At 46.7% G+C, this 15,684-nt stretch overlaps 1 protein-coding gene across 1 annotated transcript in view; it reads right to left on the bottom strand.

Moving 5' to 3' along the window:
- Nucleotides 1-12,920: 12,920 nt before the first annotated feature.
- Nucleotides 12,921-15,684, bottom strand: part of LOC149328510 (chymotrypsinogen A-like) — a 35,396-nt gene continuing 32,632 nt past the window's right edge. The window contains exon 7 of the mRNA XM_089559005.1: nt 12,921-13,097. Coding sequence (XP_089415131.1) covers nt 12,921-13,097 — 177 coding nt within the window. The remainder of the gene's footprint in view (nt 13,098-15,684) is intronic.

Below are 15,684 nucleotides of genomic sequence, written 5' to 3'. Positions count from 1 at the left end.
CAAAAGCTGCATGGAGAAGACATTCGCAACTGTTTAACAATGTACCTCAACTTCTCTGTCACCTCAGGAACGAGTCAGAAAAAAACTGCCTGCGTATGCCTAGTCATTCAGTGTCGAAGCGCGCCAACAAAGCTGGTGCAGCGGCTGAAAGTGCAGGCAGTGCCGGCCGGACGAGCGCCGCTCGATGCTTACGATGCTTAGGCTAAGACCGCCACCTCGCGGCGTTTTAGGGAACTAGCAGCATTACACTCTTCTGCTGGGCGAGGCGCCGAATGGGACGGCCGGAGCAACGGCGCGCGCCGCCGCCGGAGCAGATCGCGGCGGCCACGCGCCGGCGCGCCTAGTTTCCGCGGTCGCCGCTGCGGCGCTGGCGTCGCGCTCCCGAGGGATCACTGGCATTCCAATCGCAAACTGGGAGGTGGCAAATCTACGCGATCTGACGCGCTCCGTACGCGATCCGACGGAGCGGTCTCGATCTGCCATTGGAATTCAGCATTAGTCGCATTGGGACGTTAAACCCCATAAACCAAACCAAACCAGCTACTTGGGCTAACAGCCAATGGGTCACCGTAGCCGTTGACCACCTCACCCATTACGTTTCGTCATCCTGCAGCATTCTACCGTAATTACTGCTAAGTGACCGCGTCCGTGTTTTTCTCTTAGACGCCGTCGAGGCGTTGCTAAAGCAATGCCAAATTGTTCCTCGCTGCACCAACGCATATCGCCCCCAAACCAACGGTTTGAGAGAGCGGTTCAATCGCACTGTCGGTGACAGGCTCACCATGTACTTTGATACCGCCCACTCCAAATGAGACGAAGTACTCCCTTTCGTCACGTTTGCGTATAATACGGCTGCGCAGGCAAAAACGGAACTTCCTTTCTTTCTCTTATACGGCCGGGAGCCTACATCCACCATGGACAGCATCCTTCCCTATCGCCCTGAGCCTTCCGAGACCAAGCCTCTTTCGCAAGCTCACATGTTTGCCGAAGATTGTCGGCAACTTGCACGCTCTCTCACCACGCAGCTGCAGTGGCAAATAGGCACCGTCGGGACTCCTCGAACCCTGCCGCGTCATATCCCTGCGGCGCACTCGTTTGACTCTGGGCGCCTGCTTCCACTCCCGGCCTTTCGACCTAACTGCTTTCCCATTGTTGTGGACCCTACCACATTCTGCAACAATCTTGTCCAGACAGCTGCGTGATTACCCGCAACGCGACAGTCAATTACAGGCAACGTAACAACAGTACCTGGCGCAAATGGCTGCGACGCCGGCGGCCGTGTTACTCCTGCAGCGTTGAGGGGCGACTGTCGTCATGTAGTTTGTTGGAGTCTACAGCTTTTTCTATATCATCACTGCGTCGAGGAGTTCAGACGTTGCTGTGTTGTTTTGTAACACTAGCACGAACGCTGCGCTTCACTTCGTCCGCGGTACGGTGCATTTGTGTTTCGTACAGTTTAGTGTTATTGTGCTGTTAGCGCCTAGTGAGTGGTGTTATCTGCTGCTGATGGCGTTGTTGCTAGTTGGGCGATATCCTGACGTGTAAACCCCACTAAAGAGGGAGAGTCCCTTACTTGCGCCCAGCGTGTTTTTTAGCACCTTGCATTGCTCTCCGAGTTCTGCCACTTGCACATGAGAGGATCGTGCGTCGCACAAATCCTAGAGCTGCGTGGTAGTGGGCTTTGCTCAATCGTGTCACCGTAACATCGCTGCATTCGACGACCTCCTGCAATAGATAGTCTCGGTTATAAAGGCGTTTATGTAGCCTCAGGAACTTATAACAGAACATCGGCATACCCCAGAACAACAGGTGCGAAGGTTGTGCGAAGAAGAGGGCTACGCTCGTGCCGCTGCCCACTGATGACGTCCACCTGGACAAAACGGACAACATTCCTAATTGGCTTCACATCGAGTGCGCTGCCGGCTACCCTCTTGCAACCGGCTGACAAATGTTTCATGCAAGAAGTGCAATGCTGCTCTCTGCTTCAACAGGGAGCGAAACTGCTTTGCTTTGTTCCATTAGCAGAACCATCAGCATGAGAGGGGCAAAGTCAGTGACGTCACCTCACTGCAGGAGTTTCACTGTTAAAGTTGAACAGATTTTCGGTTTTCTGCAATAAATTTTGTTATTTCACTTACTCTCTACATATTTGTCAATTTTTCTTTCCTTTTTCTTCTTATCCTATGTTATTGTTTATTTCCACGAAATATATCCACAAAATATACCCGCCGCCGCGGTGGCTCAGTGGTTATGGTGGTCGGCTGCTGACCCGAAAGACACGGGTTCGATCCCGGCCGCGGCGGTTGAATTTCTTTGGAGGATAAATTCTAGAGGCCCGTGTACTGTGCGATGTCAGTGCACGTTAAAGAACCCCAGGTGGTCGAAATTTCCGGAGCCCTCCACAACGTCGTCTGTAAACCATTAGTCGCTTTGGGACGTAAAACCCCATAAACCAAAGCAACAAAGTATACCCTTAACTTCATGGTGTATCATATGTGATACGCGAAGAAAAGGCTGTTATAAATTGCAACTGTGTAGTTTTTTTTTTAAATGAAGGAAGGCATGAGAGTTTCTGTTACAAATCCAGGCCAGTAAAATTTTTTTGCGTCAAAAGAAAAATTCATGCGGTAAGGGGTTAACAATAAATGAAACAATTCAAGAACAGAGTGCGGCTGCCGAAACCGCCTGACGAGCTAATCGCACATCAAGTAAGAAGGGGGAAAAAAGAGGATCTGCTTCTTAAGCGCAGCCTTGGGAAAATGCTGTCGGAAGAAATAAGGTAAAAAATAGTTTTAACAATTAAACTATCCTTATTGCGCGAGGCTAGTGTGGACCCTTTGCGACGCAGCTTTCGGGTCGGATACCAAGTCTTTAGAAATATGACTGAAGAAGTTGAGGCGGACTTCATTCCTCGTTTCTACAGGTAGTTTCAATTCTGGAAGCTGCAACACGGCGCAATAAGGGTATAGACGCAAAAAGAGAACCTCCGCTGCCCAACTGACACCCAGCGCCACCAGGTATTAAAATGAGCCGTCACATGTTAAAACGCACAATACAAGGCTTCGGAGATGGGGTGACGTAACCGCTGGCTTGTCAGCCTTCTGTTGGGTGCGCAGACTTCCTAAGTGAGCTTTTCTGCTCTCAAAAGCAAGATATTTTTAAGATTAACTTAGCAGCACGACGTATTCGCCGCAGTTCGCGGTCTACGTCGATGCGGGCCGTACGTTCATAGTACTGCTGGAAATATGCCACCGTTTATGCTGCATGTCGACGATTGGCTGGCCTCATACGAGCGCGTCAGCACTTAAAATAGGTGAAACCATTCCGCTAAATTGAGGAACGTCCTCTTATACCTCAAACATGTTGCCAATCTACGGCTTCTCCACCATGAAGCAGACTTTTGCACCTGGTCCTTATTTAAGACGAGTTTCGCCGACGTTTGCGGCTGTCCCGCTGTGCGGAAACTCCGCTCTGAGCAACATCTCCGTGCTCGAGCAAAGCTACCGGCCGAAACCTTCGCGAGCTATTTTGAAGACATCCTTGGTTTAAGTAAACGCATCAACCCTTAGATATCCGACGCAGAAAAACTTAACCACATTCTTAAAGAGATCGCCGATGACGCTTTCCAGATGCTCCTGGCTAAGAACTCGGCCTCCGTCAGTACCGTCACACGCTCCGTCATGACGCCGTCATTAGGCTCTTCTATCAACCACCACCAACCTGCGCTTTAAATAAGCACCTTTAAAAAGTATCTAAAAATGCGGTCTGTTTGCGTCTATACATCGACGATGTTTCTTTTCATTTACGAACATCCTCTGTTTTCCGGTTTTCTGAACTGTTCTTTGAAACACCCGGTACAATGCATGCAAAACTGTGATGTTTTGCCGAACATCTGTGCTGTGGAATGGCACCTACCGCAATAGTTTCAAACCCACAAAAACGCCCACCCTCGAGTGCGCCTCGCTCATTGCACAATGATGACGCCTTCTGCTGGCGGTGAACTGCGGATATGAGCAAGAAAAAATGCAGAATAACCAATCCCAGTGGCGCATTGGTTACGGCAATACTATGATTTGAGCTAGTTGGTTGTAGCATGACATGTTTATGTAAAAAGCGTACTGGCGCTAAAAGACAGAGAAAGGACACACAACAAGACAGGACTGGCACCAGTCCTGTCTTGTTGTGTATCTTGTCTTCGTGTTTTAGTGCCAGTACGCTTTTTGCGTAAACATATCACACTGGTTACGGCTTTCGCCTGCTGGTAGCAAGGTCACAAAGGCGATCTCGGCTGCTGCGGCTGTATTTGGATGCAGGCAAAATGCGCAAATCAGTGTGTGCTGTTCAATGGCAGTGCACAGTGAAGAACGGAAGGTTGCCTAAATTCGTACGCAACACTCCACTACAGCGTCTCTTATTCCTCACCTTTTCTTTCGGGACATAAAACTCCATAACTTACAATTTAAAGAAAAGGGAAGCACTCATCGTGTAAACGCCAAATGCACGCATCGCATAACCCTGTCAAGAAATCAAAACATTTCAGCTGCGACCGCATGAGGATGACAGCTTAAAATTGGCGAGAAGGAAACAACAGCTCAGTTTAAAAAAAAATGAAATAAATACAAGCTATCATAACTATCTGGTACAGTGGGACAGAAATATGCCAAGACATATTAACTTTCAGTCCGTGTAGTACTCAATCTAATAAGTATCGAGAACAGAATAAATGTAAGGATTTATTTTCGGTTATGCTCCTGAACCAGTACAACCTTTATCACGTATTTCAAGCGTAAGTGAGCTGCGTCGATGTCTTTGACAAAGGCAGTACAGTTATATTTTTCATATTGGGCACAAAATTTGTTGTGGCTAAAGCCCGCCATGTTCCAGACAGTGCCAGTAAAATTAAATCAATCTCTGTCAACTTTTTCAGCCAACTTGGTCCCGATGCTGACATGTAATGAATGAACTAGGTGAGTTTTTTTTCTTTTTGATTGCCTGGCGCCAGATATTAACACGGCAGATGGTGTGCCTTTTAAGGCAGCGAAAATGACCTCATACTTCACAAAAAAAAATGAGATGGCATATGCTTGCGGACCATTCATTTGTAATTTTTAATTTTGCCCAAATCCCCCCATTGCCAATGCCGCAAGCCCTGGCCCCAAATCGGATTTGGAACTCGATCACTTGAAATCATAGCTGGCCGCTCTTCTTAGAGTGGCAGGGAAGGAAGGATCTCCCCACAATGATCCAAGGACCTAATCCCGAGCTTCCACGGCGCACCAGTCCAGTTGGGATTGCTTCGCAACCTCCTCAATAGCGCCGCTTTGTGCGCCCTCCGTAGAATCTAGGGGAATGTCATTATAGCTATGACAACCCGTCAGTAAACCGTGACGTTGGCCCAGATCTGTTCCTTTCATCTTTTAAAATACGAGTCCGTAGCAGCCAGCTTCTTCAAGTGAAGATGCAGCACGGTTTTCGGAACACATCTAAGGCGTCGCGCAGAGGCGAGGTGAGCACAGCGGGTCCGCCGCTAATACGTGCTCCATTCTTTTGACGACAACCTCAAATTCCCGCCGTACGACGCTCCTTCACACGAAGGACGGCGCGAATTTCCGCCACATCGAGAGCGCACGGCCCCCGAATCAGGCGCCAACATGGGCAGCATTTGCCACCGGCAGTAGGGTTGTTTAATCCCACAGCCTTCCATCTCAGGCAGGCCGCACTACTGTGCTATGCCGCCATGGAGGTGGTACTTCATACATGAATACAGGTCACTTATATAGAGGAAATTCACGCTTGAAGGTGTTTAGCAAAGAAATCAACGATTCGCTATTCTGATTTTCTTCATTTTTACTGTCGATGTGAATCGCAAAACAAAACAGGGCGAAATGAATCTGATTAAAAGAAGGACCAAGGGGATGATCAGGAGCGATAACTCAAATCAAATGTAATAGGACTCGAACGAGCGCTAATGACGACAAACTGGTGGGATGGCAGAAGACGCAGCCTTTGAGAGTAGTTTCCTGATCCGTAGATTTAACCACTAGGCGACCTGGCTCGCTGGACGAGGGGTTGTGGGATTGTGGCATCATGGTGGATGAATCACGACTTACTGCTGGATTATTGTTGGGGTTTACTGCTGGCACCACGAATGACCCTACCAGTGGCGGTGCTTATGAGGCGCTTGTGTACAAGAGCTCGGTAGCCGCAAACGTAGCGCGAATAAAGCATCCCATCCTCGTTAGAAGCGTGCAAGTGGTAAGGGAGATTCATGTCGTCAGAGCGTGTCACATAAGCTATTTTTCAGCAATGGTGAACGAACAATTATAAAAAAAACATGTTTTAGGTATTGAGATGGCTTCTGTAGCGCTCTAATATCATCTTTCCGGGCATCGGGAAACAGGTGATTAGTCTTTACTCTTAACTTGGTTAAAGGGAAGCTGAAGAGTCTTTCAAGTACAGGAATACAGGTCACTTATATAGGGGAAAGGTCCACGCTTGAAGGTGTTTAGCAAAGAAATCAACAATTCGCTATTTTGATTTCCTCCCTTTTTTCTGTCGATGTGAATCGCATAACAAAACAGGGCGAAATGAATCTGATTAAAAAGAGGACCAAGGGGTTGATCAGGAGCGATCACTCAAATCAAATGAAATGGGACTCGAACGAGCGTAAACGATGACAAACTGGCGGGATGGCAGAAGACGCAGCCTTTGAGAGTAGCTTCCTGAGCCGTAAATTTAACAAGGAGGGGATCTGGTTCATTGGATGAGGTTCTTGTGGGAATGTGGTGTGATGGTGGATCAATCTCGGCTTACTGCTCAGATATTGCTTGGATTGATGGCTCCGACCAAGAGGGACCCTACCAGTGGCGCTTCTTTTGAGGCGCTCTGTTTACCAGACCTCGGTAGCCTAAAATGGAGCGCGAATACAGCACCCCATCTTCGTGAGAAGCATACAAGTGATAAGAGGGCGTCATGTTATGCAAAGCGCGTCACGTAAGCCATTTTTTAGCATTTAGCAATGATGAATCAACATTTATAAAAAACCTTTTTTAGGTATTGAGATGGCTTTTATAGCCCTCTAATATCCCCTTGCCGAACATCGACAAACAGATGATTATTCTTTACCCTTAACGTGGTTAGATATTGCCACGAGTCTTTGTAGCGTTTGTTTGTTGTATTTATTTGTTCATGCTTCAAGGCTGCCGGCACGCCGCTTTATCGCATCGTTTGTGACGCAAGCCGCACCTAGATTTATCTCGATTGATCGCATCCAGGCGGAGCCGATTCTACTTTGTGCCAGAATGTTCTAGTAACTTCCCAACCTTTATCTCGAATGTTCGCTATCAGCTTTAAAAAGAGCACGGCCGACAGCGGAGGGCATTCTGTTCGACGACCGCCGAGCACGCTTGTTGCTACGCCGCCGCCGAGTGATTCAGTTCTTTCCGGGCGCAAGTCAGCCCGAATAAAGAGATTCGTTTCAAAGACATCCTCGTTGTTTTCCCTGTTCGCCGGACTGCAGCCACCGCTATGTGACAATATTAAGATAGTTAACTTTTTCATAATTCTAGTTTGATGCCTTGCTTGAAATGAATATTTCGGGCCGGCCTTTTTCTAATAGCCATATCAGATTTGAAAATATAGGAAATGCAGTTAGGCTAGGGGCAATGGCGCAATGTAACTTCTCTGTCCCGCACTTTTTTCGAAAAGCGTGCATTTCTGTCGGCCGTGAAAAATATTTTATCATTTGACCTAATTCCTTGGTGACCGCGCAAAGTGGCCTTTTTCTCCCTTATCTTATCTCCAGCAGCGATCAGTGGTCAGTACTACAGCGTGGACGGGACAGAGCAGCTGACGTGGCTCATGCGTCGCAAAGAGAAGCGTAGTGATGGACCCTACTATGCAGTGGTATTTTCTAAAATGCCAAGAGGCGCCTGAAGTTTCTACTGCAAACCGCACTGATTGATCTGACAATTTATAAATTAAATAAAGTACATTGCAATCAATAACTCCCCGCTACAACTCGACAGTTGCAATCAATTGTCTAGGTGCATTAGTTAAAAAAGTTGAATATTGAAAATTGATGACCAGCTTACAAGTTACAAGCATCGCCCTGAGTTATGATGTTCGCCAGCACTGGTATCAACGCCCCAGCAGCAGTCTCATATCTAAAAGTTTGTTTCTGAATACTATCAAGCATATTAAAAAGATATTTATATGCGATACTACAGGGCTTTGTATAAATCATCAGTCAAGACCTAATAATGTCGATGTGCCTGTAAGATAAGCAGCAACACAATGTTATGCCGCTGGACACAACACAGTGTTTTTAGTAACGGGTGTTTAGTTACGGTCGCGGCACCGTCTTCGTCCTCAGGCGTCATGTTTATCCATGCGATGCTGATCGCTGTTCCGAGCGGCCTATCACCTCTGACCCTGTTCGCCTCACTGCACTGGCTCCCGAGGAATCGACTGGCATTACTTGCGCTTCCTGCGCCATCCGTCAATGGTCTGCGGCCTCCCATCAAACCCGCAGCAAGCCCCCCGCTATGCCTGATAAACTCACAGATTTTGGGCTGGCAACACTGAGCAGCGTAGGCTTCCCCCTTCCCGCCAAGTTATAGGCGCACGCATTTGGACGCGCCTTCTGGTAATGGCACCGTCTTCGTCGCAGAACGCTCGACCGACATGTTTATCCACGCTTCGTATCTAGGTTATTCATTTACCCAGGTTAGTTATCCAGGTTATCTAGGTATTTTCATACAGGTTAATTATGTCTCTTGACGACATCGTCGCCCTCCTGTGCTTCAAGTGCCTCCGAGTTGTACTGCGCTCCCTTCGGCGCCTTTTGCTGCTTAGCGGTGATACTGAACTAACCACGGGCCTATACATGCAGCTCAAGAGGACAAGGTTGCCTACCTGACTGGTATAGTTACAATCCTAGATCCTGCTCACACAAACATCGTTCAATCAGCTAATAAGGTTCATATTATCCACATTTTCGTCAAATCCGACGTTAAGGAAGCGTGTTAAGTTAAGGAACAGTTAAGGAAGCGTGTCCAAGTGCTCGAGTCCAAGGTTGGAATCGTTGTCATCTGTCTCAGCTGCCACGAATCCTGACCAGGAAAATTTCAAAATGTAGCATAAATTCACGGTCTTGGAAATCGCTCCAGATGGTCAGAAGTACTCTTCTTCGGTATTGCAGATTCTGACAAGTCTGAAAACCATTCTACCTCTGAATAACTCGTCACAGAGTTTTTTATGGAAAAACTTTCTGTCGATGCGTTTCCATCGCTAAGGCACATCGACTTGGCCGTTTCTCGACTTACAAGTGTCTTCCAATCATTGGTAAAGCGTTTTAACTGGAATGATGCAGAAGCAATAATAGGTAATGGCTTCAAAATAAAACGCATGAATTTCAACCTTTCACGGGGCTATTGCGAGGAAGTTCGCGATGAACGTTTCCAAAACTATGAAAAAGGAGGGCGATTGTGTACGTACTGTTTTTAACAAACTTTCTGTCATCCAAGAGATGTACGAATTGGACACCGATGCCAATCGTGGCGTGCGCCTGACACTTCCCGCCACGGAAAGCACTGCTAGCGTACTGCGTCGCTTGACAGTGCTTTGAATTCTTCCTCACCCTAATGTTCAGCTCTACGTGTCAACAAAGTTAGCTTTTTGTACACCAAAGTCCGAAACGTCTTGCCCAAAAGCATTGCGCTTTCATCACTCATCGATTCATGCGGAGGATCACTAGTCCTATTAACCAAAACGTGGCTCATTGACGATTCATGACGATTACATTTTAGTTCCTCCATCGTTGTTTAACATTTTTCGGTCCGATAGGTACTATCGCAGAGCACTGGACGTCCTGCTCGCGGTCTAAAAATAATTCGTTGTTTTGTCAGTCGCAGATACTTTGACGAGTGCGTCTTGGCTTCAGTAAGGTTTGGTGCGACTAACGTAATTATTCGTGTTTTTTTCATTCTCCTCATCTAGTAACCGGTTTCTCGGATATATTTTCTCGTATTCTTAGCGAGGTCCGTATGCGTTATCCTAAATCTGTGTTGATCTTTTTTGGCGATTTCAATTTTCCGAAGAGTAACTGGTCCTTCTTCGCTGTAATTGGCACTGATCCGGAAGCTCATGCTTTGCTTCACTCCTGTCTTGATTTTTGTTTAAGATAGTATATAATTTATAACATCATGCCGCAGGCTGGCGCACGATCCCTCGCTGGTCCGTGGCTGGCCGACTGGTGTTTTCCCCGGATTCAAGCGGGCGTGCTTTCCTGAAGTTTGATTGGCGTTTTGGGCTGACAGACAGCGGTGACCGAGCTTCATATATAGGTGTGCTCCGCGTCTGTTCGTTATTCGCGCCACGGTAGGTGTGCAGATGCAATCAGCTGTGCAATTTACTTTGCCCCCTTGCGCTTGGCGCGCGTGCCCACTTGTCAGGCGCGGAGACTGGCTTCCAGAAGGTTGCAGATCCTTATTGTGTTGCGTCGCCGCCGGCGCACTAGTGAGAGAGGGCATCCCTTAGTACACTCAAGGCTACGCTCTCTTGGTCAGTATTTAATAGGAAATACTCCAGCATTCTCGAAAAATCGAGGTTACACGCTGACGTAATTCCCTTGGCGACTTGTCGGCGAGCGATATTGGAGTAGGCAACAACTCACACAAGGTTAAATGCTCTCAGGGGTTTCCTTCTCCTCCGTTCTAACGGCCTGCGCTGGCACGATTGCTTCTGCACGGCGCCGTTTTTTTTCGAATACGCGCCCAATTTTGGGAGAATAGGCAAAGCAGAACATTGGGTTATTAAAATAATGATAAAAACAATAAAAAAAACAATAAATCACTTACAAAGGGGTCGAGAAAGTAAATACAGACTACGGGAGATAGCGAAACAGTTGATGAGGTGATACAATCCATCCACACAGAGTGGGCAGTGACCGCAACTTTGTTCCGCGGGCATGAATTAACCGGGAAAATGTAAATGTATGCAATGTTCTTTACAGACCCACTTAGACCATGAGTGCCCCTTGTCGGTGTTTAGCAAGAGGAAAGTATAAACCTGTTTTGCTCCCCCCGAATTCATCTGCAGCGCGGAAGCATGGTACGTAACCAATATCCTTGAACTTACAGTGAGAGCAGCATAGCCGGGGGTAGATACCGATATGATTTTACCTACGTTATGAGGCCGACATTAAGAAGTTAGGGCGAAGGAACAACTACGGGCTAAAGATGGCACGGACCAAAAGATGACGAAGTGGGCAGTAGCATGGCACGGAGCGCTAGCGCTAGGCCTGCGGCCATTAACTCAAGTCGTCACCATCAGTCATGTAGTTCTCTCTTCATCGGCTTGCCGTCACTTATCATTTGGTGCGAGGTGCGGGGTACCTTCAACATCCCGGTCCATTAGCTTCAGAGACTTTTGCATACCGAGGACTTCTGTGAAGCGGTGGTCGTGTTTCACTTCCCGGCATTGCCCCAGCGTTCCAGGTATGACCCACCGCCAGCTTCTCCTCAACCCCGCCCCCAGAACCCGACCACAAGACACAACATGTACACCACCATATTGATCCGAGACTGCTTCCACTGACCTGAGACCGCACTGGCCACCCACTCACACATGAGAACAGAGTACCCTAGTGCCTGCCGTGAGGTGCGTCCATGGTCCTCGGCATTGGCTTCCGACGGCCGCTGGCTCTTCAGTCAGTTTCACGCGCTCAACATGTGCTGATCTCTTTCAAAGTGACGGCCAACCTTTCACCATCTTCTCCTCCCTGTTTATCCCGTCTGCCAAGCCCATCGTCACGTCTTGCATTTAACCGTCAGTGCTCTTCTGGTTCGCGCGATCCGGACGATCGATCGGTGGCCTCGGATTGTGTCACGCAGTAGAACACGACGAAGTGGGCAGTGGGTGGCACGAACACTCGTTCTATGCCTGCCGCAATTAAATCATGCCATCACCATCCGTCAAGTCGTTCTCTCATCATCGGCTTGCGGCCATGTAACTATATCGCAGCAGGAGTTATGTAGCGAACTGGATATAACAGATCATCTTTTATTGTATTTGAAGCTTATTGAAGGAGAACAAAAGTATACGTCAGGGCTGGAAAGACTGAAGAGCGCTCACTGAAATTGTTAATTTGAAAGGGTAATCGGTCTTATTCATGTGAACGAAATATTTAGTCACGAATCAGTAGAAAAGGTCTTTATTGTGCGGGTTGGACGTAGTTAGATTGATGATGAACCGCGTACGCAGAAAAATCCCTTATGAACGCCTTCTTGTTCATTTCAATGGAACTAAATGAATGAGCTGTAGAAAATCTAATTTCTTTCCCGTAAGATTTTTCGAAGAGCTCTCTTAAGACCATTTTCAACTGAACCTTTTGGCGAAGATAGGTTTGTGGATAATTGTGGGACATTCCTTGTTGTTTTGATGTTGTTGTACCTTCACCAGACAGTGCTGTGCAATGAGTTCTTGGAAAAAAGTTTACACAATTTTCAATCACCGCCACTTCTGCTTGGCAGGAACAGCGCGGACAGCTGATGAACCACTTTCCTCTCTTTAACGCATCCATACAAATCTTCATGCTGGTAACGTTCGGAAAAATCATGACAACTCTTTTATCTCGGGTTAGGTGGCACTCGCTTCTCAGACGTTCACAACTGGGCCACGAATTACTTCCTGATTTTCGGCTTTACAGCGTAATCAACAAAGTTTCATTGCCGTTGTCAGCGACGACCAGACAACAGCATAGCATATCATGGCAAAACAAGCCCTTGAGAAGGAAAGAACCAGAATCATTTTCATAGAGAAACCTCTCTGTCCCTCCTGACATTTTAGTCACGGACGAATAACCACTGTTTTCTTCAAAGAAGAGATGGAGGCGCCAATTCATGGAAATATATTTTATTTCAGTTTTTCACCTTGTTAGCAGTGACGATGGACTCAATCCATGAAATATAACTAGACACTTTGGTGAAAACACTGTGGTAGTCGTTTGGTTGGCAGCTACCGATCCATGAAATGACACCGACCTGTACAGACCTTCCGTCTCTTTTCAATACCGTGACTGGACCGCCAGAATCACCCTGGAAAGAAAAATTAAAAAGGCATATCAAAAACTATACACCTTTGCCAGCGAAAATAATGAATTAATTTTTCCGCTTGCAACTAACATATTGCGAGCGTCGGAAATTTTACTGGCCAAATAAGCTTCCCCCAATGCCATGGAGGCTATTATTAAAAAAAAGGTAAAAAAAAATTTAACATTGTTTTCAAACAGCCAAATGGCTTAGCATTGCTTCAGAGAGTTCACTCCGGAATAGGTTGTATTCTTATCACCAGTCAGGCGAAAGAGTAACAACGCCGAAGCAACGTGCCCTGCATAAAAATTTCAGGTACTGTGAGATAACGCTTGATTCTCATCAGAGACCGACAGTAATGACAGGACTCCATAACCAGCATTTAGAAGTGGTCCATGCAGTTGTGGTGGTGTATTAGAAGCCATGCTTCTGCAAAAAAAGATTACATGATACCAATAGAGAGAGATGTTCGCAAATCAACCAAAATCCCTCCTTGACTATTCAGGCCTTCATTAGAAAGGTGATTATCACGACCATCAACCTGATTAAACCCACTCCAGTGCAAAATCAGCTCATATAGCTCCAATTAGGCCTGCTTTCTGCCACCGGCGGCATCCCATCCCCGAGTTCTTCTTAATCGAGGCCGCACATGTAACTTTCTGCCGCTTCTGGAACGATTGTCGTCTCTTCGAGTCTAATCCCTTACTTAACAAGAACTATACTTTTGGCTAGTTGGTTCATGATTCAGAAGGAAAACGGCGCAAAAAAGCGTGGAAAAAAGAGTCAAGCACGACAGGACCAGCGCCAACTTGGAACTGAATCTTATGTCGCGCCAAACCCGCCTTTATGTAAGCCAACACGCCGTAACATGCGTGTAATCACGCACACGCAGTAGAATAGATCACTGAAAGATATCTACCACATGAAGCACGAGAGCAACCACGTAACATACTATCATGGCTATCCGAAAAACACCCAACAAATGTATAAGCAACAGCAGTACAACACTAAACAGTCAAGACCAAGCAACTCTCAAACACCGAAAACGATACAAACGCATGAGTCATACGACATGACCAACAAGAAACGAGGAAAAAAGATGTGAAGAATGAAGCGTTAAGACCAAAGTAGTGTCGAAGGTAAAAAAAGGGATGAAATGGATGATGAGTGCAAAGCCTTGAAAATTAGAAACGAACAACCAGCAGCAATATAAATGATAACCGATGACCAACCAGAAACATGTTAAAAGGATGAACGTGGACCTCAGACGAAAGTCAGCGTCAAGATAAAAAAACGAGAACATAAATCCGCGCAAACAACCGCACAGCGTCAAAAAAGAATTGCACCCAATGCCAAAGGGAAGAGCGTGCACAACAAAACAAAAAAAAAACGAACAACCTACAAAAAACTTTCTAGAAAAGTGTACTCCTCGTTGCTAAGCTTAATGAATGGCTTGCTGAGGCATCTGCTCCCTACTTTACAGATGTAAAAGGCTTCGACCACCTCTCTCTCAAATCTGTCCTTTCCACTCCCCAACAAAATAGTTTTCCCGATCTTCGGACGGCAATCCCTGCAGGCTTTGCAGTGATCCACTAGGAAGCTTCCTTCGTTATTCCGCAGATTCCGGCATTGCTCGCTGGCGCGCTCGTTAAAACATCGACCAGTTTGGCCAATGTAGCTGAGCCCGCAACTTAAGGGAATCTAGTAAACAACCCGCGTCCTACACTGTGTGAACTCGTTTTGGTGTTTCAGAGCACAAGCCGGTTGTTTTTTTTCCGCTAGTCCTGGCGCAAAGGGTAGAAAGTTTGCAGGGGGCTTAGAATACGACCTGAACATTATGACTGCGTCTGCCTTTTCCACGTTTCTTGTTGGTCATCTCGAATTATTCATGCCTTTGTATCCTTATAAGTGTTTAAGAGTTGCTTGGTCATGACTGCTTAGTGTTGTAGAGCGGTTTGCTTGCTACACATTTGTTGGTTTTTTTTTTCGGATAGCCATGATACTATGTTACGTGGTTGCTATCGTACTTTATGTGTTAGATATCTTTCAGTGATCTCTTCTATTGCGTGTGCGTGATTACACGGATGTTACGGCATGTTTTCTTACACAAAGGCGGGTTTGGCGAGAAATAAAATTGTGTTGCAAGTTGGCGCTGGTCCTGTCGTTGTTTGTTACTCTTTTGTAAACGTTTTATTGCGCCGTTTTTCTCCTGAATCCCTAATCCCTTACCCTTAACGATTACCGGTTGCCTGCAAAGTCTAAGATTATTTGTTTTTGGTTTGGCATAGGATGTAATTACCCCCGTTTGTTCCCTTACTACTCCACCATCCTCCGGTCCCCTAGCCTTTCACCTATCATTTTGCTTCTCATAGCTCGAGTGAGTTGTCAATTTATGTTGAATCCTTTTCATATCCTACACGTTTCTGCCCCATAGGTTAGCACCTGTATGGTACAACTGATGGGAGGAACATGGGGAAGTTGCCATTTATAATCTGAGCTAACATGCGAAATGTGCTCCACCCAATTATTATACTGGTTATTTCACTCGTGACCCGAATCTACAGGCAGTACGCGTATTCCCTTACAACTTCTG

This window comes from Amblyomma mixtum, chromosome 9, assembly GCF_055824585.1.
Source record: "Amblyomma mixtum isolate Tamu chromosome 9, ASM5582458v1, whole genome shotgun sequence".
Lineage (NCBI taxonomy): Eukaryota > Metazoa > Arthropoda > Arachnida > Ixodida > Ixodidae > Amblyomma > Amblyomma mixtum.
This window is presented reverse-complemented; position numbering and strand designations above follow the sequence as displayed.